Raw genomic sequence first — 26,539 nt, 5'->3', positions numbered from 1 at the left:
AAATCCACAGAAAGATCCCATCTAATTTCTTTCGTCCAGTCAGTGGTCAACATGGAGCATACACAAAAGATTTCAGGTTAAACATTATCATCTCATCTAGAATAAAGGTCTAGATTAGATCCAGCAGGAAATAAGGCATGCTCCCACTCATTTGTCTGTCTAAACTTGTAACCTGTACCCACCACTAGGGCAATCACAAAAGCCAAAAATATTTCTTTGACCAACAACATGCCAAAAAAAAAAAGAAATTTAATGAGAAAAGAGTACAAACCTTTAGAAATGATTCTGCAAGAATTTGAGCAATACTAGAGGCTGGCATAGAATGAGCTTGCACAAGGAGCTTTGCCTCCTCAAATGACTCTTGTGCTTTAAGAGAAAGCAGCTGTAGCAATTCGATTGGTTGCTTATCAAATGCCTCCGAAAATGAAAGCCCCAAGACATTCGCAGCTTTCACAACTGCTATTATCCTCTTGCATAGGCCACGTCCACTACCTTCAGTAAAAATAGTTTCCAACATCTCCAAAACCTATATTTTCATATTTAATCTGGATTAATGATAGAATTTCATAGACATTGATAAATAGACATAAGAAGAGAACCTGTAGCCCATTGACAGGACAATCTATATCTATATACTATATAATTTTCGAAGCAGAAGCCTTGCTCTCATGAAGCCACATCTTCCACTATCACATTTTATTGTCATTAAATGAAAATTATTCCTATAAAGCCACATCATCCCTCCAATTATATCATAATTAAGTCTAAATTATATAATATATGTAATTAAGTGAAACTTATTAAATGAAAAATAATACATCTAATTAAATCAATAATGCTTATTTAGAACTAAAATTATTAGATAAAAAAAATATATTTAATTAAGTTACTAATTTTGAACAATACAGAAAAAACATATTTAATTAAGTTACTAATTATTATTCAAAATTATCTTATTTAAAATTAGCAATCTTTTAGTTTTCAAAATGTGCTCTTTTAAAGAGAAAAATGAACTTGAGGAAGGGTGTCTTAACATAACTAACTTAGTATATGTTCATACCTGGGCTATGCCTAGTTCTCATCAATAAAATTCTTATTTACTGATCAGAAACAACATAACTTACTTCATTATCTTATGACATTGCAAAAATAAATGGCTTCGCAGAAATGGGTTCCTCAACTTCTTATGTTATTTTCTTGTGATAAATGGTATAGAATGATCTAAAACATAACCTATATAATAGGATATACACACAGATTCTTGGCAGGAATGAGTTTTGATAGAATACATCGTCTATCTCGACAAAATGGCAGAATGGTGATCCAAGTTCCCAAAAATATTCATGACTTTCAGTATCTTATTGATGGCTTCCCTTGCACTACCAAGGATGAGTAGTTTTGTTTCAGAATAAATGGTATCTTCTGGACTAATTACCAGCCCAGATTTTTTTAATAACAAAAGTACTAGGTACATTTGTAACATTAATTGGAATGATATTAACTCCTATTTATTCATTATCTATGTTATGCCAGAGAGAGAGAGAGAGAGAGAGAGAGAGAGCAACCTGCAGAGTGTTGACCTTTTGCTGGTCAGTCGGTATATCATATGACTTGATAATAGAACGCACTTCCTCATCTAGCATTGACATGGATATTTCACTGCTAGGAGTCGAGATAGCAGCAAGCTTTAAAGAAGCATCCACAAGTACAAATTCAGAAGGTATTTGTGCAGGAGACAGCTTATGTTGGAGTTGCTTGGCAGCCGTTATTTGACCAAACTCCAATAAAGAAAGAACAGCTCTCTCCAGCTCTGCAGGTCCAACCCTTTCCTTCCACCTCGAAAAGGACATTTCCATTTTAATGTTTTCTTCTTGCGATGGCCATTCACTTGCAAATTTAAGAGGACCAAAGCCATCATCAGGATCGGTGCTTTTATCCATTGAATCCACTAACGGCCGTCTTAGTGGCACAAAGCCTTTGGCTCTCCGCTTTGTCTTTGTACTCCCCCCAGCTGTGGTTGGAAAGCTGGCATCCAAGACTTGGTACTTGTGATGTGTCTGATTATTCTCTCTAGCATCACTTTTCTCTACAGTTCTAGTCCTCATTGTGTTCATATGATTGTCCATTTTAGTTATTAAACTTGCAGTTCGGTCAATAATACTAGAGCTATTCTTGATAACAGACTCCCGATTTGAACTGGTTAAATTGAAGTCTCCTTCATTCTTCACCTGAGCTTCTGATTCTACTGCCAAGAGCCAAACTTTAGTCTCGATTTCCCGCAGAAGATTCAAAGGATAAACTCTGACAAAATGTATCAGAGGTCAGAAAAGATCATATAAAATCCAGATGAAAAGCAGCAAGGAAATTTGGGATATATAACTTACGGATTAGACATGGTTATCATCCCACTCAACCATTGTAGAGAAAGCAACAATAGATCATGAAGCTCCTTCGCAGGGAGATCTTTCTCCACAGCTTCTGCATGTTTTAGGAAAAATAACCCAGCCTACAAGCAGTATGACAGCAGAATCAGCTCAACAAGCCAGCGAGTAACCAGAATAACTTTGTTCAAAGAATGTTTCTAATAAACCTACCTGTAAAGCAGGGAAGGAATATCTTATGAACAGCGTCTGGCAGTGGCCCCATAATGCAACTCTCTCTTCTGGGACATCCCAAAGAAATTCCTTCCATTCAGCTACCATAGATTCAGCCTAAAAGGCAAGAGAGATAGATGATGATAAACAAATGTGACCACACTATATAAAGGTGCACTAACGTGAGAATGTTAAGGGTTTTTGCACGAATCTTACATGAAGTAATTTATTTTCATATTTCGTTTAATCTACCACACACAAAATGTATGGCATGTCTGTTTTAAGTTAAAAGAGGCAGACACATGTAATGTGGCATGCCAATGATATATTTAAGCTATGTCATGCATCAAGAGGAAGACAGATTGGGAGAACACAGCAACACTCATAGAATAACAGGTGTCAGATACCACTTCAGATGCAATGGGAATATTATTGCCTTTTATCCCTAGTAACTCCTTAACAGAAAAATTAACCCCTAATTGAATTAGTAACTGGGTGGACATAAAGGTTTAAACATTCAGATGACATATCCTTCTCAAATCAAGGAAGTTGAGCAAAATAAGAAAATTTAAATATGCATACAAATCACTTCACAACCCAAGTAGGCAGGAACGTAAATGTAAATGGTACCTGAGTCTCCGTAACATGATGAACAGCAGACTTCCAAGATCCCCCACTGGCCTCTAACTGCTTGGCCCAGTTCCGTGCTTGCTCCCAATGCCCATTCTTTTCTAGTGCTGTTAAAAGCGAAGCATCATCTAGAGTCTCATTCCCAAGGTGTAAAACATCATCTTTCCGCAATGAAGGCTCTGCTAAATTAATTTTCCAATAAAGTTGTCGATAGCGTGTTGCCACAGATCCTCCATCACCAAAGTCAGTAGCAGAAAGAAGTTGTAGCAAGCATCTTTTCTCATATGGAGATGGACAAGTCGAAAGCATAGCATCGGCAGCTTTTATAGCAGTGGAGCTTATCCATGAAGTCCCAATCTGCCCTTCTTTTCCCATATTTGCCAGTAGATTCGCAGGTTCTTCCTTAATTCGGGCAGAAAAGGAACCCAAATGTGCCGAGGCTTCAGAAAGACGCATTTGCGAAAATGCCTGGGAAGAGAAACAGTGATCAATTATATATGAAACTGTACCACTGAGAATAAAACTGTTTAAAAAATGCACAACTCGAACAAGTCAATATACAAATGTGGCTCTATACAACTTACCAGGCACGTGCTAATACCACTACAATGACAAGTTAAAATGTTGGTCAGGGACATCCCCAAATCAAGTCCTGTTCATAACAAGCAACTTAACATTCCCATTTTTCCCTCCACAGTAAAGCTAAAACAAAGGGCAGAAGTCCAAGAATTTCTTTTGCTTAGTCAGTTAAAATCTACATGTTGCAATCTTATGCAACTTCCCTTCTATAATGCTGCACATAGAGATCAATATTTAGCCAACCATTGTACACTCATATTACTGATCCAGACTAAATAGCAGTGACTGGAATAGAACCTGTTGCCTGCCTCTATGAAGTACAAAAAGTAGAGGATGCATGTGCCACCAGATAGAGATGCGTTGAAGATTCAAGGCATCTGAACTTTATTATCTATAACCTTTGGAAAGTGATGTGAGAAATGATTAGGATCATGTCCTTTCTGCATCACCAATAAAAGAAGTGCTTCATTTGAGCATGCACTCCTTTCATTACAGGGCTCATGGGGTGGCTTAATTTAGAAGAGGTGTCATGCATGATAAATACCAAAAAAATTCTGGAGCTTTAGTTCTGTTGAGTAGATGATCGACATGGATCGACATTACATCTGACAAATTCAAGACCCATAATAAAGAGATGACTTCACTCCAACCAAAAGAATTAAGAGAAGAATGAAAAGTTGGTTTGTGGCATTATCAAAATGAGAGGTAGGCCTTGGGGAAAGCTGTAGTGGATTCCAAGTTTGGTAGTGCTTGGGGTGAGTGATGTTTAAATGAGGTACATATCTGCAAGGTGGTTGGGTTGTGGGAAAATATCAAAAGAGGATTTTGCTTTGGGGGGGGGGGGGGGGGGGGGGGGGGGGGGTTTCTTTTCTATACTATATTTTCAGTGGGCAATGACTCTAGGATTAAATTTTGGCATGACTTATGCTGTAGAGATAGGTCCCTCAAGGAATTTCTCCCATAAGTATTTAGTATCAAGCTTGTGTAGGATGCTTTAGTAGCCGATCTATTGGAATTGTCCAGTGGGCTTGGGGGAATGTCAATTCTTTTAGAATGGCTCACAGCTGGAAAATTGATGCCTTCACAGAATCCTTAGGAAAGATCCCCACACCACTCGATACCTTGGGAGGTATGGTTTTGGAGATAGATGGATTCCACGGATTAGGCATTGTATATCTATTGTTTGTTATTCGGTTTTGGTGAATGGTGCACCGGAGGGGTTTTTTTATAGCTCTAGGGGATTAAGACAAGGGGATCCTCTCCCCTTTTCTGTTTGTCATTGTTATGTACGCACTAAGTCGAATGTTGGGAGTAGCTGTTAATGGAGGTTTTCTTGCTGGTTTTTCATTGGGAGGTGTTGGGACTAGCTTTGTTGCTTTGGGCTTCAGTTATTGTATTGGATGGGAATAGTCTTAATGACTTTTGTACTGTTTTTCAGGGTTAGCTTGTAATTAGGTGCTTCTCTCTTGTACACTTCCTATGTATTTGGGCTATGCCTAATTACGTTTTTAAATAAATTTCTTACTTATCAAAAAACAAATATCTCACATTCTCTTTGCTGATAACACTCTACTTTTTTGTGAGCCAGACCGTGGTCATATGCAATATTTGAAGGCTATTTTACTTTGCTTTGAAGCTGTTTCAGGCTTGAAGGTAAATCTCTCGAAGTCTAAAATGGTTCCTGGGGGTATAGTGAACAATATTCAGGGCTTGGCAAATACCTTGGGCTGTAAGATTGCTTCACAACCTTTGAAAATACCTTGATCTTCCGTTTGGGGCTGCTTTCAAGGTGAAATCTATTTGGGAGGGAGTGTTAGAAAATATTGACAGAAGATTGGCAAGTTGGAAACGAATCTATTTGTCAAAGGATGGTAGATTAACTCTCATAAAGAGCATTTTATCTAACCTCTCTACATATTTTCTCTCTCTATTTCCATTACCTACAAGCAACAGCGGACCTACGTTATGACTAAGGGGGGGCCCAAAATTTTTAAAAAATTCAAAATATACCCTATATTTTATTTATAATTCTATAAATATAGCAAATGGCTCCCCCAAAAATTTACAATCCTCATATGTTCTCTAAAATTTCAATATATCTAGAAATGTCTTTCTCCAATTTTTTTTCCTATAGTCTCAAAATTTTGTATAATTTCTATATATTATTTTTTTTCAAGGATGTGGCCTCACCAAAATTAAATTAAAACTAAGTTTAGAAAAAATAATAAACTTATTAATATGGATCTCAAAGTTTTTCCATCATACAATATTAGACTTCTTAATATGGAATCCAAAGTGAAAATACAAGAAAAATCATTTAAGGTTGATGATTTACATGAAAAATGGTTGAGAGGTTTCATCCACTAGACTTCATTGAGTAAAAAAAAATTTATTTAAAGTCTCAATTATAGCATTATACGTTTAATGTGAAATAAAAATATCTAGATTTTGCATGAAACTTGATTAACTAGCTTACATACTAAAATGAAAGATGACCTTCTACAAGATCACTTAATAGTTTCTATGAAGAAAATAAATTCTAAATATTTCATTACAAAAATAATAATAGCTTAATATTATTCCATGAAACATTATCGTTAGAAATTTGAAACATATATTAAGTTGTGTTTTTTAGAATTTTTTTCTATGTATATATAGCAAATTATTGAGATTTAATTTTATATATACTTATATTTTTATAATTTTTCAGTTTTTTTTTATTTTATATAACGTGTCACACAATAGAAAAGTTGGCCTCCCCTCATAAAAATTCCTGGTTCCACCACTGCCTACAAGTAGGGGTGTAAATCGGTCCGGTCCATGGGGTGATGGACCGAAATTCATTTTCCCCGGACCGAACCGGACCGAACATCCATAGGGACCGGACTGGACTGGTAGCTATTGGTCTGGTCCGGTCCAATTCGGTCCAATTATTTTTTTATTTTGTTTAATTTTTTTCAAATAAATTAAGAAAAAAATTATTTAAATTACTAAATTAAAATTAAGTGAATTATTAATGTAGATTTTGTAACTAACTCATTAAAAAAATATTTTACTATAATTATATTCATGATGTTGATAGTTACTACTTACTAACTTAGACTTTACTCTTTAGTATGCATAATTATTAATAATGTCATACATTTTATATATGGTTAATGAATATCAAATAATTTCATTGTACATAGATTATTCATGCTTGCTTGCAACTTAGGTATTTAAAAAAAATTACCTAATTATTTTAATTAAGTATAAATAATAGAGTATGTATGAATGTATGATGTATTAACTATTTATATATAATGATATAAATTATCACACAATTTATGATTTATTACTAATTGACAGCATATATTATTTTATATTTTATATGGTCAATAATAATAAATTAGATAAAAATTACATCATTAACTTATATAATTACTATATAAAAATAATATATTAAATTATTAAAAATATTTTAAAAGTATACATAGGAGTTCAATCCAGTCCGGTCCAAAATTTATAGACCCAGGGACCGGACCGAATTTTTTCGGTCCACAATTTGTGGGTCCGGTCCAAGTATACATACGAGACCAACCGGTCGGTTTTTCAAGTCCGGGCCAAACTCCTTACACCCCTACCTAGAAGTGTGGCCTCTCATATTGAGAAAACTTTTCGTAATTTTCTTTGGGGAGGTATTGGGGAGGAAACAAAGTTTCATCTTGTTGGCTGGGATAAAGTTTATTCCCCGATATCTTGCAGTGGTTTGGGGATTGCGTAATTTGAGGGTCTTCAATAAAGTTCTTTTGGGAAAATGGTTGTGGAGATATCATCGGAAATGTGAGGGTTTGTGGAGAGAAGTCATAGATTCAAAATACAAGAGTATTAGGGGGGGCAGGTGTTCTAATGAAGTTAGGACATATGGTGTGGGGTTGTGGAAAAATATTCGCTCTGAATGGGAGGTTCTCCAATTTTTTCAGATTTGCGGTTGGAAGAGGTCATGGTGTTTATTTTTAGCATGCTGTTTGGTGCGGTGATAAGGCTCTTAAGCATGTTTTTCCTGTGCTCAACCAGATTTCTAGTGACAGAGGCCGTGGTGGGTGATTTATTGGTGTTTTCCACTGGTTCTGCCCATTGGAATGTTATCCGTTGAACTCCAAGTATTGAGTTTCACCAAAGAAAATATTTTGTTGCAAATGAACAAGATATTGAGGAATTGGAAATGTTGGCTGATTTTTTTGACTCATTCTATGCTATGTTGTTTGGCAATATGTTGGAGGATAGGATGATTTGGACTCCTAGTGGAAATAATAAGTTCTCAGTGCGTTCCTTCTATAAAGCCCATTCTCTAATGATCACTGTTTTCCTTGGAAGGCTATTTGGAATTGTAAGGTACCTCCTAAGCTTGCTTTCTTATATGAACTGCATCTCTTGGGAGAATTCTCACCTCTGACAATTTGATGAAACGTGATCTTATCATTAGGGATTGGTGCTTTTTGTGCAAGAAAGATGGGGAATCAATGGATCATCTTTTGTTACATTGTGAAGTGGCCCAATGTTTATGGAATGAGATCCTTAATTGGACCAGGTTGGCAAGGGTTATGCCTGGAAGAGTTACGGATATTTTTAAGTGTTGGACAGGTATTAAGGGAAACGTCCACATTGTTGTTGTGTGGAGAATGATCCCTCATTATATTCTGTGGTGTTTGTGGATGGAGAGAAACAAGAGGTGCTTTGAAGACAGAGAACGTTCTTTGGATGATCAGAAGAGATTCTTTTATAATACTTTATTCTCTTGGGCTTTGGCCATTACTTGTAATGAGGACAATTTTCATGATTTTCTTGTATCCCTCACTAGTGCTTAGTGGTATTTAGGCATATTCAATGTGCACTCCCAGTGAACTTCGACTATGCATTTTCCCATCAATAAAATTTTACTTTTACTTATAAAATAAAAATAAAAATAAAAAGATCCAAGGCATTCTAATTGTAATGTTGGCAAGGCTGAGCCTATTTATAGCATGGATATTTCCTTGGATAATTACAAATGATATAAGAGTCAATCTCCAACCAAAAGTGTGGGACTTGAGTTATACCACCTATCATGAAATGGATTGATGAAAATGTTAGGAATTTAAAGGAGAGACTATAATACCCCGTATTGAGTATAGAAGGGTGGTGAACGGAATCCTACATTGTTTGAGACAAAATTTCTTGGCTTTTATAATGATAGAGAGGTACTCCAATTGTAACATTCACCAGTTACTTTTAAGTATAAAGCCCAAATATGATTTGGGCTTTTTCTTGGGTCGTTACACTATTCCTTCGAACAACTACCACAAACTTTAATGGACTAAGCCTTCATAATTTCCTTGAACCTTTTTCTATTTCTAATTAAGTGTTTCTCTTGTATACATCCTGTGCAGTTAAGCTATGCCATTTGTCTTGATCAATAAAATTTTCAATTACTTTATTTTTAAAAAAATAAAAAGCTTTCTGACAAACCTGAAGAGCACGGATGAAAGGTAAGAGTGAACATGAAGGAAGGAACATTTCAAATGCCCTTAGCAGAGGCAGGAACAAGTGTTGTTCACATAGCACTGCAACCATCTTGGAAAGGGAAACATGCCCTTCGTCAAAATCACTTGAAACAATAATATGTTCACCAAGTTCCATTTTTTTCTCTTCCTCAGAAATAATGCCTTCCACAACAAATCTTTTTGCACTCGCAGAAGTATTTGAAATGTCAATTGTCGCCTCAGACACAGGATCAGCTGCTTTAGGCTCCATAAGCCGCCTGCGTTTCGGATTACACCGGTTGTAGTGAAATGTAAGGGCTCTACCACTTCCTGGTAGAGAATTAGTAGCTTCCACAGCTGCTCCAACATGATCTGCAATCTGAGATGCAATATCATTCACCTTAATGGATGAAGTTTCCCTGTAAAGAATATAGCTGCAATGAGATTTAAAAAAAAAAAATCCTTTGAAATATTTGTAGATAAATTATAATTCACAATTTTTTTTGGGCATCGGTAGACTGAGAGCATGTTTGGCAAACATGAGAACTTCCAAAATTCTCAAAATTTCTCATAACTTCATTCCCAAACATCACTTAAACACAACAATTTTCAATTTCAAATTTTCAACTTTTCAGCTTGTTCATCTAATCATTACCTAATCATTATTCAAACACAAAAATCAATACAATTTTTACAAACTTCAAAACGAAAATAATATTAAAAAATCATATTTAAACATTTTTTTAACTCCAATACAATACTTATTTTAAGATATATTTTTATTTAACTTTTTCTCTCTCCTTTCCCAAAACCCAGTAAAACATCTTTACTCAAACTATTTCACTACTATTCACAAAATTTTGAGATACTTTAAGCATCCAAACATGCTCTAAATGTATATAGTTATAGAGAATGAGTTTACACAAACACATCTCAGATACAAACAAGAAAGCCATCGAAACACATAATCTAGGAAATTGTAATGGTGACCTTGCTGCAGTAATTTCCAGCCACACTGTTAAGCAGTACACTGGAGACACATCAGGAAAGCAAGATGCAATCATGGCCAAAATAGACCAAGACAAGTCCTTTGCTTTCATCAAAAGGGCCTCTCCAGGATTTTTCTGCTTCTCACACTCAGCTAAGGTTCTGAAGAGTTCGACAGGAACACATATGCTGTCATCTGAAAAGGGAGTTTCACTCCCTTTATCTGTAGTATCTGAATATGATGAAGAGCTAGCTTTTTTTTTTGATTGCATGCCTTTCAAAACTGTTAATATATGAATTCTGAGACGTGGATCACCAAACTCCTTTGATGCCTGAAACATGCATTTCATAAGATGGCAAATTTATTGGAAACATAAAGGTGGCGAATTCATGCCTCTTTTCTCCTGAATGAGATATTTGTAATATTTATGTACGAATGAAATTTAAGTACTTACTATTTGTACTACTGTGTCAAAAGGGTATCCTCCAACCTGAGCTTCTGACAAAAACCCAACCTTACAGATGAAAAAGGCAACATAAGTTTCAAGATGATGAAGAGTTGATCCATATTCGAAAAGTATTAAATAAATAACAATAAAAGCACAGACAGGGAGACACACCCAGTCATTGTCTTTTGCTAGTAAAGAAAGGTATTTTGTGCTCAAGGGAAGCTTATGCATCCGACAAAAAACTGTAACTAAATTCCAATGCTGGCTTGCAGCTTTCTGTTGAGATCTTAATTCAGTTCCATTACCATTGCCACTTAAAAGCCAAGACCCACATGTATTTCCATCCACCATCAGTGGAAGACTAGCCTTTTCCAAATGCTGAAGAACGAGCATGAGAGCTCGTGAAGGTCGTTTACTAGTATCTGAATTTAGAGTTCCCTTGGGTTTGATACTGGGTGTATCGTGCAAATAATCATCGGCCAGAGCTCGTGCAAGAGATTCTATTATATCACTTTCATGAGATACTGCATGAAATGCAGAACCCTTCTGTGAAAGTTGTCTAAAATTGTCATTGATTTCAGTGGACCTGTAAAAGGAAGATATCCGTCTCAAGGCAGCAATGTCAATGCCAAGCATGGTGGCAGATAGCCCACAAAGCTCCAGGAGAAAAGCACATGAAGACACCAATACAGAATCCTCAAAATGGATAATAGCAAGGGGTTGAACCTGAAAAGTAAAGTGCTACAGAAGTTCAAGGCACCATTCAAGTAAATTAAGGAAAAAGTCATTTCAAGCATAAATCTAAATGAAAAGAATATTAGGACTTACAAATGCAAGAAGAGACTCTTCACTTTGGGTTAAAGGTGCAAGAAGTGTCTGCACGTCTGATTGCACATTACTTTGTCCATGTGCTGAAGCACTGCCTTGCCCTTCTGCATTCAATTTTTTAACTCTAGCTGCAAGAAGATGGTTGAAAGCTGCCAGTGCACGTCCGCGATGCAAGTGATGCTCAAGCCCAAGTCCAGATTCCTAAAGTCAATAATAGAGGTCATCCCAGCAACATACAGGTAGCTAGCAAGAAGCTCAAAAGTAACTGACACCATGGACTTTTGCACTATTAATCTCTACCTTCAGAGGTGGTTCTGTATGACTGCCATTGGTTATACATCCTAAGCATCTTTAATGACTTACAAAAAACTACTAGCACTTCAATTCCAATGAACATGTTTTGCAAAATTCTACCGCCTTCTCTCTGCTTCAACTACATAGGACCCCTTTTTCTATGGTCATTGCAGAAAAGGCCTCTTCTCTTGGTAATACGTTTTCTTCTTGCAAAAACATTTTTTTTATTAGCACTGGGTGTCCAGGAACAGCATCCCGACTAATTCCAGGGGTGCACAGGCCCTCGGCAAGGAGTTTCCCGCAAATGCACCTCGGGTAATTCAAAGGGAAAATCCCCCAGTCCGATGGCCTCTAGAGATTGTTTGCACCCAAGGGGATTTGGCAAAAACTTTACAGAACCACTAATCAATCCCGTAGTACAAGTCCAGAACAACTTGAACCTTAAACAATCTAATGGATTTAATTCTGCGATACCACCAACAGAAAAGCAAATTTTATATTCTGACCCTTCCAGCAATAGGATGGCTTTATCTTTCAAACCTTAACTAATATGAAAACTTTGAGCTTTATACTATTGCCATTGGCTATAACCCTCCATGTTTCCCTATCATAGATACCAGTGTTGCAACCACCACATGCAGTCACCACGATGGTGTCCCATGAACAGGGGCCTATGACACATTAAATCGAGGTCACAGATTTGGAAAAAGGTTGGAAGATGTTGCATTATTTACAAGCAAGGTGTGGGTAATGGGAAAAAGTGACCATAGCTAAGCAGAATGTCAAGACCCCATGTTTTGTGGCCCACGGCCAAGCCACCAGCCATGCCGTGACAAGGCCGAACAGCCCCCCAGCAGCCCCACAGGCATGCCATGGGCACTGCCATGGCACACCCAGGATGCCTAGTAAGGCTGCTAACCAGGCCAGTGTGCGCAGCAAGCCCAGCTTGCCCAGCACGCACAGCGTACATGCCCAGCACGCACGCAAAAGCCCAGTGCCCAGGCACCTTGCCTGGGCCCTGCCAGCCTGCCCATGCAGCAGCCCCAGCGTGCAGCCCCAGCACCCAGGCCCCTGCCTGGGCCATGTCAGCCACACGCCAACAGCCTTGCCAGCCATGCCCATGGGCCAGCCTAGGCCACCAAGGGCCAACATATGTCATGGGCCACATTGGCCATGCAAGACCATTATTTTATTATCTTTATTTATTCATTTTATTTATATTCAAAGGGACCTACTGGGGGTTTCCAATTTGTAATCTCTATAAATAGGACCCTTAGGCATTTCTTTTACATCTTTTGAATGTTTGGCAAATTCCCTAAGTGGGTAGACTATTGTTCTTGAGATCATCCTTCGGTGGTTAGCACTTGGGCTACTTAGGTGCAATTTGTGAATCCCTAGTAGAGAATCATCACCTTGTAATTCGTGAATACGTGTGATTCAATCTATCTATCTTGTTCTTTTCATCTTTAGGGTGCAATTCGTGAATCCCCAAGGATCAATTAATCTTATGAGTATTTTCCATTCCATCTCTTGTCTTCCATTTTCTATCATTTGATCTTGTTATTTTATGTGCATTGTTCTTGAGTTGTTCTTGAGAATTCGTAGTGTTCATCCATTGTTCATTGCCATCCTCCACGCATTGCCTCATTTGATCCACCCAAACACTAAGTCTCGCCCACTATAGTGTTTGCCCTAGTCCACCTTCCATAAATTACCTTGCCGCCACCTCCATAAAACCCTAGCCATATTTCCCACTTACTTTACTCAGCCACAAACTTATCCATCCATCCATTTTGATCTTCCCACATACACCACTCGACCAACCCTAGTGTTGCCTTACTTTCCATAATAGTTCACTTCCCATAATTGCCCTTCATCCCTCAAATACATTGCCCTAGCCGTGAGTCATACTTACCATACTTGGCTTGCCCATAAATCTTTCCATATCCATAAAACCCTAGGCGCCAACCTCAAGTCTCTAAAAGGTAATTATTTCCTTTTAGGAGTCTTGCCTCCATCCATCTTACCCATTCACCTAACTGAATCCCTATTGCCTCTCATCTTCCCATACCTATCACTTACCATATCTAGCCTTCCTTATCCAACTAAGCCCTAGCCGAAATACACATAGCCTCCACCCACTCAAACCCTAGCCGTCCATCAAGAGACCTCTTTGGCAACTTCCTTAATTCAAGGAAAGTTGACTCAATCCAATCACATTCCCTAATTCTAGGAACTTCCATAGAATCTCTCCATCCCTTGAATCACTCCACTCTTCCAATCCTCTTCAATTCCTTAAATCCCTCCTTCCTAAAATCTCTCTAGTCAACCATTGACTTGTCATCCTAGCCAAAACCGAATCCTCCACTTGCCTAAAGAGATTCCTTCCATCCTAGAATCTTCCCGTATCCATTTCCAAATCATCCAATCCTAGCCAACCCCCCAATCTCGCCAACCCTAATCTATCCCCATAGTCCATGGCAACCCTAGTTGCCTTGCACCCCCAAAAAACCCTAACTTCCCATCCTAACCCACGGCAACCCTAATTCACCTTATCCTAATTCGGCAACCCTAGTAGCCTCCTACCTGAAACCCTAGCTGCCTCCTACCTGAAACCCTAGCCTCACCTCATCCATTCAATCCTAGCCTCCATCAACTTAGCACCACTCACCAAGACAAACCCTAGCTGTCCACATTGTTTTTGCCTTCCTTAAACACTTAGCCTACCCAAGTTCATCATCTCCATCATTCATTCACTCAAACACCATCCCTTTGTTAAAGGCCAAGCAAGTTGGGAAGATCACTCGGTCATCATCCTCACCAAGGCAAGCTCGTGGTCCTTAGTGTTAGGGACAAGACCGGAGTCCCTAACAGGATGGTGGCAATCACTGTTCCCCAACTTCTCCCTACCCTGAAATAGCAAAGCCATCATCCACACCAACTCTAGAGAACCCCAAGGCCACAACTTACTCCAACAACAGCCATTTCAAACCAACAAACATCGCAGCCAAACTCCATCCCAACACAACTAACCCTCCATTTACGTTATCAACACCAATTTTCTACATTGATTGAAATACACAACTTGATTTCATTTTTAATCTTTTTTATAATACTTATTAAAAAAATTATTTTTTAAGATTTCATTTTTAGCTCTCATACCCCTAACACCATAAGTTAGTTTCAAAAGAAAATAGCAAATTGATAGAAGGTTCTCGTTGTTGATATTTTAGCATGGGGATTATAAGTAATTTTGCTTGTTCAGTTTAAGGATCCAAAGTCTGATTAAGCCTTCAAATGATTCTTCACTTACTCCACTGAACCTTACAAGATAAGGTAAAAACTCAACTAATTTTTTATATTCTATTCTTTCCTTTCAGTACATAGTTCAAGCTGTTGTCCTTAACGTAAAATAGAGGAAACATGAAACAAAGAAGAACATACCACCAGTGAAGAACTATAGAGCTCCTCTTCAATGTGCTTTTGGATAGTTGCTTCCCAGGAGACTGCACTGATCTCAGCTTGTTCATCAGCATTTATGAAAAACTCAATGTCTCTATCTAGTAGAGACTCTCCAATAGGACCTGAAAGTGACTGCCATCCAAGAGGACCCTGAAATACCATGCAAATTGCTTGACAAGATAATCTATTCATATGAAATGCGGCAATATCAAAAGAAAATGCCAAGCAATATATGGAAATTCAGTTTCAAAGCATAGTTTAGAAAGTTGTATACTTGTGTACTTAGATTACCCCCTCTGTGCTCTTAATAAAATGCATATTAATTATATATAGATATAAAATCATAGTTCAGAAAGACACCTAGTATTTTATATTCTAATTGACTAGAGAGAGAGAGAACAAACACATCAGAAGTTCAGTTGCAAATGAAGCAGATAAAAGAGACCTGGACGTGAATCTGAATCAATCTTCGCACAGCCTTAGGAAACCAGCATGGCAGCATTTGCAGAAGTGAAGTATCAAGTCCAGCAGAGAAGATGTTATCACGCCATTTTAAATAGTCAGACAAAGCTGAATGGCAAAATTGAAAATTGTAAGAGAGTGCAGGGATTGTATACAATGAATAAGAAACTAGAAATTCCCTAGCACTGATTTGCTACATGTCCCTGAAAGAGGGAACCAAAAGAAAGTAAAAGAAAAGGGATAACCATTCTTTGCTTTAGGGCCCACAACATTGTAAGTTGTATCTTGTCCAAAACATGCAGCTACAAGTGTGCGGCACAATGTAGGAAACTGCTGAAGGGTAGGTCTTAGATTCTCCAGGGTGCACTGGGCAGAGGAGCTACCATACCGGTTTACACTACCAGAACTCACACAACTTTGAATAGGTGCGGGAGCATACATTAGCGTTGCTAGAGCTGCCATTTCCCCCCCTCCTTCCGCGATGTCATCAACAGTATGTATTATTTCATCTAGCTCCAGGACACTGAGTTTACTGCCAGGAACTAAATTACGTGACATTATTGAACGAGCATTAGAAAGTGAGGCATCATATTCATGCCCCTTCACTCTAGATAAGAGCAACCATCTTGCCCATTGCCAATCTCCCTGTACAGATAAATAGTATTGAACACAGGTAAGCACACAGACTATCATGCCAACGCAATTAACAAGCCACAACATAGGACTTTGAAATGCATGTCATGGTATCAAGTAGGTCTAATTATGATGACCAATAGATCATATATGAGAATCAAAAAATCATAATAAATCAAGCTGTCTCGTAAACAAGAGAGGAAAAATCTCAAACGAAGCAACTCTTGGGAATTATTGGATGACCTTTGCAACCAGTAAGTAAAATTTACCACTTAATGTATCCAGCCAATATATGTGTGACAAAATCACAAAAATTGAAAGAGAGAAACGGGGGGAGAGGAAGAGAGTGCATTTTTCATTAAAATGAAGCTACAATCACTTGCACACAGTTTTCATACTATAAAGGTAAAGTTGATTCAAAATGCAATCAGCAATATACAGACAATCAACTGAACCATCAGGCACAAACAGTATAAACAGCATACATATTACAATGATTAAAAAAATTGAGATCAAGGATATATTTTGTTATTGTAAGTATGATCAAGAAACTGTTAAAGAAAATCCAACATAAAGAACAGTAACACTCACTGGATTTATAGAAACTTACTGCAGCTTCCAGCAATGAACCAAGTGAATCGTTATCTAAAACCAGTTTGTGGTGGTCAAGATAAAGGTCCAGAAGGTTTGGCAAGTTGTATTGAGCACAGTAATGTACTACTAATTTATGCATAGCTTGCACGGTGTCAACATGAGAGGATCCATCACCATCTGACAAGTTGAGATCTGATGAATTCTTAATGTTATCATCCACAAAAGGAGTTCTATATCCATTAGAGATGAAGCCTGAACGGGCCAGAAGAGGTACTATCTCTGCTGTGCCTTCCCAATATTCCTTAAGAAAAATGAACTTCTTTGCAAGTTTCTCCTCCATAAGCAACCTTAACCAGACTGAGCACATAAGATTACCTGGAAACCTGAAAATTTTGACGTTTGGAATGTCCATGCACACAGCATCTAGTTCTTCAAGAGAGCGTAAGTATTTGCCATAATGAGAAGATTCCCTATTGTACACAACATTTGAAGCAGGCTGTATACTATCTAAACTGACTTGGAGGCTTCCATGCGATAAAATAGATGCAGGAACCAGGTCCAGGAGTTTAGAAACTTCTTCCCAGTCATTATGGCATATATAGTACTCAACTTGAGATTCCCACAATAAATGAACACCCATAAGAAAAGATTGATCCAACAGTATCTGCGCAGAAAGAGATATACATATAACTGCATAGTTCTTATAAAGTATCAGTGCAGAAAGACAGTTCTTGTATAATAACATATTCAGGTAACTTAAAAAGCAAACTCAGAGATGCAAGGCCTTTCAGCTTTAGAAGAAACTCAATAGATGAGTTAGGAAACCCTTCTTGCATATAGCCAAAACTGTTGAATGTTGAGTTCAAACAAAACTCATTGGGAGTCTAAGAGTATTTTTCACTCTTTTTAAGTATAAGAATGGTTAGTGATGAGCAACTGTTACACAAAGCCGTAACATTTTTCCTACTTTGATGGAAAGAAGAAAAGACTTTAAAGTGAAGAATATTACCATTGCAAAGAAATCCCTAAAACATATAGAAAACAAAAACGAAAACAAAGAGTGATCTACCAAGAGGTTGATGCCTCCATAAAATTCTTCAATCTCTTATACTCTACTGGTTTATGTCGCGGAGGTATTGATAAAACCCTTTGGACCCCTTCCAAGAAAATGAATTTCTCTATTGATTCTTTCTATTAGGTTCTCAAAAAAAAAGACAAAAACTCTTTCCCTTGAAAGAGTATCTGGCGTATTAAAGCACCTCTAAGAGTAGCTTTCTTCACTTTTACAACCTCCTCAGTTAAGATCCTGACAATAGATAACCTAAGAAAACAGCATATCATCGTAATTGATTAGTGCTTCATGTGCAGAAAGACTGGGAAATCAGTAAACCATCTTTCTCTCCATTGTGACTTTGCTAGAGACTTATGGAATGCTTAATTTGGTAGAGTTGAGTTCGTTCGGGTTATGCCCAATAGGTTAGTAGATATCTTTGCAGGTTGGAGAGGGTTATATGGCAACACATAGTTTGCATTGGTGTGGAAGATGATCCCTCTTGATGTGGTGTATTTGGAATGAAAGAATGAATAGGAGTTTTGAAGACCAATAGTGGACGATAGAAGTACTTAAAACTTATTTCTTCAATAATTTGTTCTTTAGACAGTCGCTATAGACTTCAATAGTAAATTTTCATGATTTTCTTACATCTTTTTCTATTTCTAACTAGGTGTTTCTCATATACATTTTGTGTGCTTGGGCTATCCCTTGTGAGTTCATCAATAAATTCTTGATTACTTAAAAAGAAAAGAAATCCTCTAGAAAGTTCCTTCTTGGCTTTATATTTCGCATTTTCTTGTAACACAACATCTGTCTTCTTTTTCTCTCTCAACCAATATTATGTTGAATTAAAATGACAATCAAAGCTGCTTTCACTTATTAATGGCATAAAAGTTCAACCAAATTCCCTCAAATTAGCTGACAAGAGCTCGGACTCAACTCATAAACTAGATATGTAGATCCAAACTAAGGGTAGAAACAAGAATTGAACTCCAATATAGAGAGTCACCATTCATTTTAAATCCTGATAATACCTCAACATTGTGAGAAAAGGTCAGCTATCCAGAAAGCAATACAGCAGCATCACAAAAGGTATGCAACATCTTAAACTGATCTTAGTATCATAAACTACATAAGAGGTAGGAAGCAAGTACAGGAGAAATCCAGGTGGAAGAAAGTGTGGATGGAAGAAGGGGTGACCATTTGCGTACATTATTAGTAATTCCAAGTCCCTAGCTAAGGTCTACATGCTTTATCACACTAGGGAGTAGCCTTATTTCAATGATGCCAGGCAAAGATCTATTGGTAATTTCAAAACTGGAAATTTGTGGGTTGTAGACAATCAAATCGTAGACCCATTGTCATTGCAACAAAGTATGAGCACCATAATTTTTTTGATAGTAATGAGCACCGTAATTACAATGGATTCATTTCTTCTTCTTTTTTTTTTTTATCGGTAAACAAATTTTTATTGATCAAAAGAGAGACAAAAATGCCCAAGTATACGGGACATATACATGAGCAAATTTATGTCTAGTTTAGAGATATAAGGAAATCATGAAAAGACCTGCCATGAAAATCAATTACAATCAACCAATGAAGTAAAGTATTGAAAAACAAAATTCTAAGCTCTTCCATTGATCTCTCTTGATCTTCTAAGCATCTTGCGTTTCGCTCCCTCCAAATGCACCACCATAAACAAATAGGTAACATCTTCCATATGGATGCAATTTGAGAGTTGCCCCTAATACCTCTCCAAGAGGCTAAAAAATCACATACCCTTTCCGGCATCACCCACGCTAATCCCAATCGTGATAAGACTTCAGTCCACAAGGTCATGGCAATCTCACAATGTAATAATAGATGGTCAGCGGACTCACCGCTCTTCTTACACATGTAACACCAATTCATAGCTATAATGCCACGTTTCCTTAGGTTATCTATAGTAAGAATCTTTTCCAAAGTGGCTGTCCATACAAAAAAAGCTACCTTTAGAGGTGCCTTTGTCTTCCAAATGCTCTTCCATGGGAACGGGGCTGAGTTGTGCATGTTCAAGGAATGACAGAAAGAGCGGGCCGTAAAAACCTCCTTCTTAGAGGGTCGCCAATATATCTTATCTTCACCTTCCCCCGACACACGAATGGAGTACACAAGGTCAAAAAAAGCCGAAAAGTCATCTATCTCCCAATCTTGTGCATCTCTATAGAAAGTGAGGTTCCATTGGGAAGGGCCATTGGAAAAGATAACTAAATCTGCTATTGATGCTTCTTTCCTTCTTGCTAAGTTATAAACTTGTGGAAAGACATCCTTGAGTGCCCAATCACCACACCATAAGTCAGCCAAAATTTTACCTTCACTCCGTTGCCAACTTTGAAGCAAGTATGTGCTGCATAAATGTCCCACCCTCTTCTAATATGTTTCCAAAGCCCAACTTCATGAGGTCCACTCACCTCATTAGAACACCACCCTCCCCATGATTCCCTGTGCTTCAAAGCAATGACGGTTTGCCACAAGGCCTCCTGTTCTTGGTGATATCTCCATAACCATTTGCCAAGCAAGGCTTGGTTGAAAGATTTCAAATTCCGTATACCCAAGCCTCCTTCTTTGATGGGGGGGCAAATTGTGGCCCATTTCACCAAGTGAGATTTAAACTCATCCTTGATCCCTCCCCAAACGAAATCACGTTGAAATTTCTCCATGCGATGAGCCACCTTGGCGGGGAGCGGAAATAATGAGAGGAAATATGTTGGTAAGTTAGAGAGAGTGCTTTTTATGAGAGTTACCCGACCCCCTTTGGATAAGTACATCCGCTTCCAACCAGCTAATTTCCTCTCCAATTTTTCTAACACATCATCCCATATAGATTTCGATTTGAACACCGCGCCCAGCAAAAGGCCGAGATATTTCATGGGCAACTGAGATATCTTGCACTCCAAGATGGACGCTAGACTCTCCACATTGGGTACATACCACACTGGCACTACCTCTAATTTAGCCAAATTCACCTTCAATCCTGACACGGCTTCAAAACATAATAATAGAACCCTCAACGCTCGAATTGCTCATGTCTGGCCTCACAAAATATTAGTGTATCATCAACAAACAATAGGTGAGATATGTTAAGCAAATCTGAACTTGCCTCTCCCACTGAGAATCCTGATATGAACCCTCTCTCTAACGCCCCTAAAATCATCTTGCTGAAAGCTTTCATCACAAAAACAAAGAGAAGAGGAGAAAGAGGGTCTCCTTGTCACAAACCTCGGCAGCTTTTGAAAAAAACCTTTTGACGTACCGTTCACCAATACGGAGAAACATGCCGTAGAGATACAATGATGGATCCAAGAACACCATTTAGTGCCAAAGCCGCATCTCTCAAGCATATAAATTAAGAAACTCCAATTGACTTGATCGTACGCTTTCTCCATGTCTAACTTACAAAGGAGTTCTGGCTCTCCCAATTTAATACGACTCTACAAACATTCGTTGGCTATAAGTACCAAGTCAAGGATTTGCCTACCTTGAATAAATGCATTTTGAGGCTTTGAAATCAAACTTTCCATCACTTTGCTCAATCTGTTCACCAATACTTTGGATAAAATTTTGTATAGCCCAACCCAACAAACTAATGAGACGAAAATCTTTCACTTCTACGACAACGGGCTTTTTGGGAATTAGTGCTAAGAAAGTTGCATTAAGACTTTTCTCGAACCGCCCGCTTCCATGAAATTCATGGAAAACCTCCATGATATCATCTTTAAGCACATCCCAACAAGTCTGAAAAAAGGCCATGGAGAAGCCATCGGGACCTAGAGCTCCTACCATACCCTTGACCACCGACCTGACCTCTACCTCCTCAAAAGGCCTTTCGAGACATTCCACAACCTGCGTGTCAGGAACATCAAAAACCAGCCCGTCAAGTCTCGGCCTCCACTCAAATTGTTCCGAAAACAACTTATCATAATAATTGACAATGTGGTCTAAGATCTCGGTATGGTTGGATGAGAGCGCCCCATCTATCAACAGAGTATCTATAGCATTGTTCCGCCTATGTGAGTTGGCCACTTGGTAAAAAAACTTTGTGCATCTATCCCCTTCCTTCAACCATAATGCTCATGATTTCTGTCACCACGATATTTCTTCCAAAAGAGACATCCGTTCAATGTCCGCAATCACTTGGGATCGCGGGCCCGCTCAGTTTCAGAAAGAACCCTCTCCTCTTCCACACCCTCCAAGCCCTTAAGCTCCTCCATTAGAACAGTTTTCTGACTTTCCACATTACTGAACTCTTGTGTATTCCACTCCTTCAAGTCCTTTTTCAAAGACTTAAATTTGCAAACCAACATATAGCTAGCATTACCATGGAAATGGTAAGAAGACCACCATTGTCTTATTCTATCCAAAAAACCCTCTGACTTCAACCACATGTTCTCAAATTTGAAGTACCTTGGGCCTCTTCTAATGCCCCCGCAATTCAAAAGAATGGGAAAGTGATCTGAACACAACCTAGGTAGTCTCTTCTGAATGAGATCTAGATAGTGTGCCTCCCATTCCGGTGAGATGAGAAATCTGTCTATCCTTGACCAAGATGGAAGATCTTGGTTGCTAGACCAATTCCGTCTTGGTTGCTAGACCAAGTGAAGGAACCACCTGCAAGAGGAATATCCTGTAATTCTGGTCAGAAATGAAGTTAGAAAAATCTAACATGGGTGAGTTGAAACCCAAAACACCCGATCTCTCACTCGGGAAATGAGCGACGTTGAAATCACCTCCAATACACCAAGGTAAGTCCCATATGCTGCTAATACCGGCCAACTCATCCCATAAAAAGCTTCGTGACGGGTTAAGATTAGGCCCATAAACACTTGCAAAAGCCCATTGATATCCATCCATGACATTCTTAAACGAACATGCCACCACATAATCCCCCAGGAAATCTTCCATATTTTCCACCACTTTTTTATCCCACATTACTAGTATGCCCCCGGATGCTCCATTAGACAGTAAATAATGTCATCCCACTTGAAAACAACCCCACAAACTTCTAATGATACGAAGAGAAATAATTGCCAGTTTAGTTTCTTGTAGGCAAACAATATCAACTTTCCAACTTCGGAGAAGGGATCTAATACGTAAGCGGTTATTCACGTCATTGATCCCTCTCACATTCCAAGACAGTATTTTAGGCTTCATTAACAAAAGAAGCGTCCCTCCCTTTTGCTTTATCTCTCTCCGAAGTTCCTTCCTTATTATCATAGTTAATGGAGCATTGCAATCGTTTCAACTCTCTCTCCTTTCTAACAGCTGACTTCATTACCGTAGATCGACCAGCTTCCATGGCTACTAGGAGAGCCATGAATTGGTCTTCATAGCCCTCACAGGAAAGTCCCCCAACCATGAAGCTCCTTTACTTTTTTTAATACCCAATCTAATGCTCGAGGTGCAATATGAGGTGGGAGCATCTGTAATGGTGACAGGCTACCCATCTCCTCCTCTTCACTGCCCTCAGAATCCACAAGAAGGCTCAACAAACTAGTACCCTCCCCTACTGGGTTTATCTCCTTACCCACGACAGAATCCACTCCCACGATGATACAGTCCACTTCCTCCACTCCCGGCATGAAAAACACCTCATTAGACCCACCCATAGCTTCCTCAACAGAAATCGAAACTTTCTGTGTCTAGTTAGAAGGCACTAACTAGACAACAGTATCCAAGGCAGCCTCGTATATTTGTCCCGTAACTTCCCCTTCCTCAAATGGACTGCTCACACCCTTACCACTGCTAGCAACCGTCTCCACAGGCCTCGGCGTAGTTGTCTGTGCACCGGCGACCTCCTTCTGTGTTCTCGCTTTGGGCTGGAACCCATTGCCCACATAGGCCTGGCCTTCCCATAAGCCTGGCCCTTCCCATAAGGCCCACCATTCCAGTCCCGTGAGCCCAACTGGCAGCCCGAGCCCACGCCCTCCATAGCATAACCCTCAACGCAACATATTAACGAAACCACACTATTTGTTAACTCCCCCAACGAAGTCTGCATTTCACGTATCTCCTTCAATATTTTTTTTCTCTTTCAACCCAACCGACCCTCTACCATCTCCTCCTCCACTCTGAGTAGCTACCGAAAAGGGAGGTGAGCCCTTTTGCATGTCTGCCATCACAATGTGTTACGCAGCTCGAGGAACTTCTAGAGCCTCCTTGTACGACCTCAACGACAAAGCTACCGCCATCACTTGCGGTGAGTTTCTCCCCTGAACACCTACTTTGCCCATATCATTCAACACCACCACCATCTTCCTCCACCCCATTCCAGCCTTGTCTTCAGGTATGAGTATGTAATTCCGATGACCTCCCCCACCATACACTGCCAAAGCCATGTAGGAGCCACGAGAGTTTGAGCATCGCTGGACAGTGAGACCTCTGTCACCTTCCCATCGAGTAGAGTGGTAACCTTTGCTCCCAAACTTCAGACAAGCCTCCAACGAGTTAGCCACCCAACGGATAGTCTCTAAACCTAACCATAGACAGCTCACACTCACACATTTCCATCCTTTCTCAGTCATGCACACCTTACCCCCATCTCTTCTCACCTCAAAAACCTTTAACTCAATAACTAAACAACTAAAAGAACTCATAGCCATGCTTCGATACCAGATAACCCCCCGTCAACAGCTCACAACCACCATTGACGATGTGAAAAAAGTCAAAGTGTACGGAGAGGGAAAAAAAATGAAGAGAGAGAAATTCAAGCTGAAAAATGGATTCATTTATGATGAATGGTTATCGAGATATATCAATTTCGACATGCAGCTTCATACGACAACTCTAGCAAGCTTAACTATTATGCAGCAAATGTGAGGGAGATTTTGCCCTATGCCTTTGTGTGGTTTAATCAAGAAGCTAGGTAAGAAAGATTATAGAATTTGCATAAAACTGAGAAGAAAAATAAGAGAGGGGGGGGAGAGAGAGAGAGAGAGAGAGGATGCCAGAGTATTAAAAAGGGCTGCAAGCTCTAAGTGAAGATCAGGTCCAAGCTTAGCATTACATCTTACACCAGTCAGGTTTCAACACAACAGAACACCAGAAAATTCTTTGGGAATAATTTCCTTATATTTTTCCTGACTTGCATGAATTTCCTTCTTATAGGAATTTCAAGAAATCTAAATTAGGAAAAGAATAACTAATTAGTTTACCTAATAAAGATACATTCCTAATTTATAACCATTGACTAATTACTGCCTAATTTACAGCTATACAAACTTGGTAACTATACAATCTTGGTAACTATACAATCTTGGTAATTACTGTTATATCTTTCTGATTTTCCAACACTCCCCCTCAAGCTGGCTTGAAGATATCTTCTATAGTCAGCTTGCCCATTAAAACATCAAATTGCTTCTTATGCAATCCCTTAGTAAATACATCAGCAATCTGTTCGGCAGTTAAGATGTATGGCATACAAATCAGCCCAATGTCAAGCTTTTCCTTGATAAAGTGCTTATCCACTTCTACATGCTTTGTTCTGTCATGAAGAACTGGATTGTGGGCGATTGAAATTGTTGCCTTGTTATTGCAGTATAACTTCATGGGCAGCGAATCTGAAGCCTTCAACTCTTCTAACAATCTTTTAATCCATATAACTTCACAAATACCATGAGCCACTGCTCTAAATTCAGCCTCTGCACTGCTTCTAGCGACCACATTTTGTTTTGTACTTCGCCAAATAACAAGATTTCCTCCAACAAAGGTACAGTATCCGGATGTTGATCTCCTATCTGTTATACTCCCAGCCCAGTCTACATCGGTGTAGGCTTCAATTTGTAGATGTCCACGTTTTTTAAAAATTAGCCCTTTTCCAGGAGTCCCCTTCAAATATTTCAAAATTCTGTAAACTGCTTCAAAGTGCTCCGGTCTAGGCGAATGCATGAATTGACTAATCATACTTACAGAAAAATGCTATATCCGGTCGTGTATGAGACAAATAAATCAACCTTCCAACAAGTCGCTGATATTGTTCCTTGTTCACCACACTTTCGGTCTTAGTAGGTTGTAATTTTGTGTTGGGTTCCATTGGTGTTTCAACTGTTTTACAACCAAGCATACCTGTTTCTCCAAGCAAGTCCAGTACATACTTGTGTTGACAAATATACCTTCCTTGGACCTAGCAAACTCCATTTCGAGGAAATACTTTAATGCACCCAAGTCTTTCATCTCGAATTCATTAGCAAGCCTTTCTTTTAGTCTTTTCAGTCCAACACTATCATATCCTTTCAGGATAATATCATCCACATAAACAATCAAAATAGCAATTTTACCTTCTTTTGAGTGTTTATAAAACATGGTATGATGTGCTTGACTTTGACAATATCCGTGATGTCTTACTGCTTTTCCAAAGTGTTCAAACCAAGCCCTCGAGGACTATTTGAGGTCGTATAATGCCTTTCTTAATATGCAGATTTTATCTACACCAAGTCT

At 38.7% G+C, this 26,539-nt stretch overlaps 1 protein-coding gene and 1 long non-coding RNA gene across 2 annotated transcripts in view; both read right to left on the bottom strand.

The window, feature by feature from the left end:
• The window catches only part of LOC121250593, a 53,647-nt gene that overhangs the window by 3,486 nt on the left and 23,622 nt on the right, over positions 1 to 26,539 (bottom strand). Inside the window, 14 exon segments of the mRNA XM_041149746.1 lie at positions 272 to 526; positions 1,566 to 2,301; positions 2,385 to 2,506; positions 2,595 to 2,711; positions 3,225 to 3,692; positions 9,291 to 9,723; positions 10,295 to 10,623; positions 10,747 to 10,806; positions 10,912 to 11,466; positions 11,569 to 11,769; positions 15,307 to 15,474; positions 15,770 to 15,894; positions 16,032 to 16,431; positions 17,030 to 17,677. Coding sequence (XP_041005680.1) covers positions 272 to 526; positions 1,566 to 2,301; positions 2,385 to 2,506; positions 2,595 to 2,711; positions 3,225 to 3,692; positions 9,291 to 9,723; positions 10,295 to 10,623; positions 10,747 to 10,806; positions 10,912 to 11,466; positions 11,569 to 11,769; positions 15,307 to 15,474; positions 15,770 to 15,894; positions 16,032 to 16,431; positions 17,030 to 17,677 — 4,617 coding nt within the window.
• LOC121250594 lies at positions 13,239 to 15,292 on the bottom strand. The gene is made up of 2 exons (XR_005937816.1): positions 14,005 to 15,292; positions 13,239 to 13,884 (listed from the first exon to the last, which is right to left on the bottom strand). It is a non-coding gene; the product is annotated as an uncharacterized LOC121250594 (long non-coding RNA).

This window comes from Juglans microcarpa x Juglans regia, chromosome 2D (assembly GCF_004785595.1).
Source record: "Juglans microcarpa x Juglans regia isolate MS1-56 chromosome 2D, Jm3101_v1.0, whole genome shotgun sequence".
Classification (NCBI taxonomy): domain Eukaryota; kingdom Viridiplantae; phylum Streptophyta; class Magnoliopsida; order Fagales; family Juglandaceae; genus Juglans; species Juglans microcarpa x Juglans regia.
Note: the sequence above shows the minus strand (reverse complement) of the source record. Positions and strands in the feature narration are given on the sequence as shown.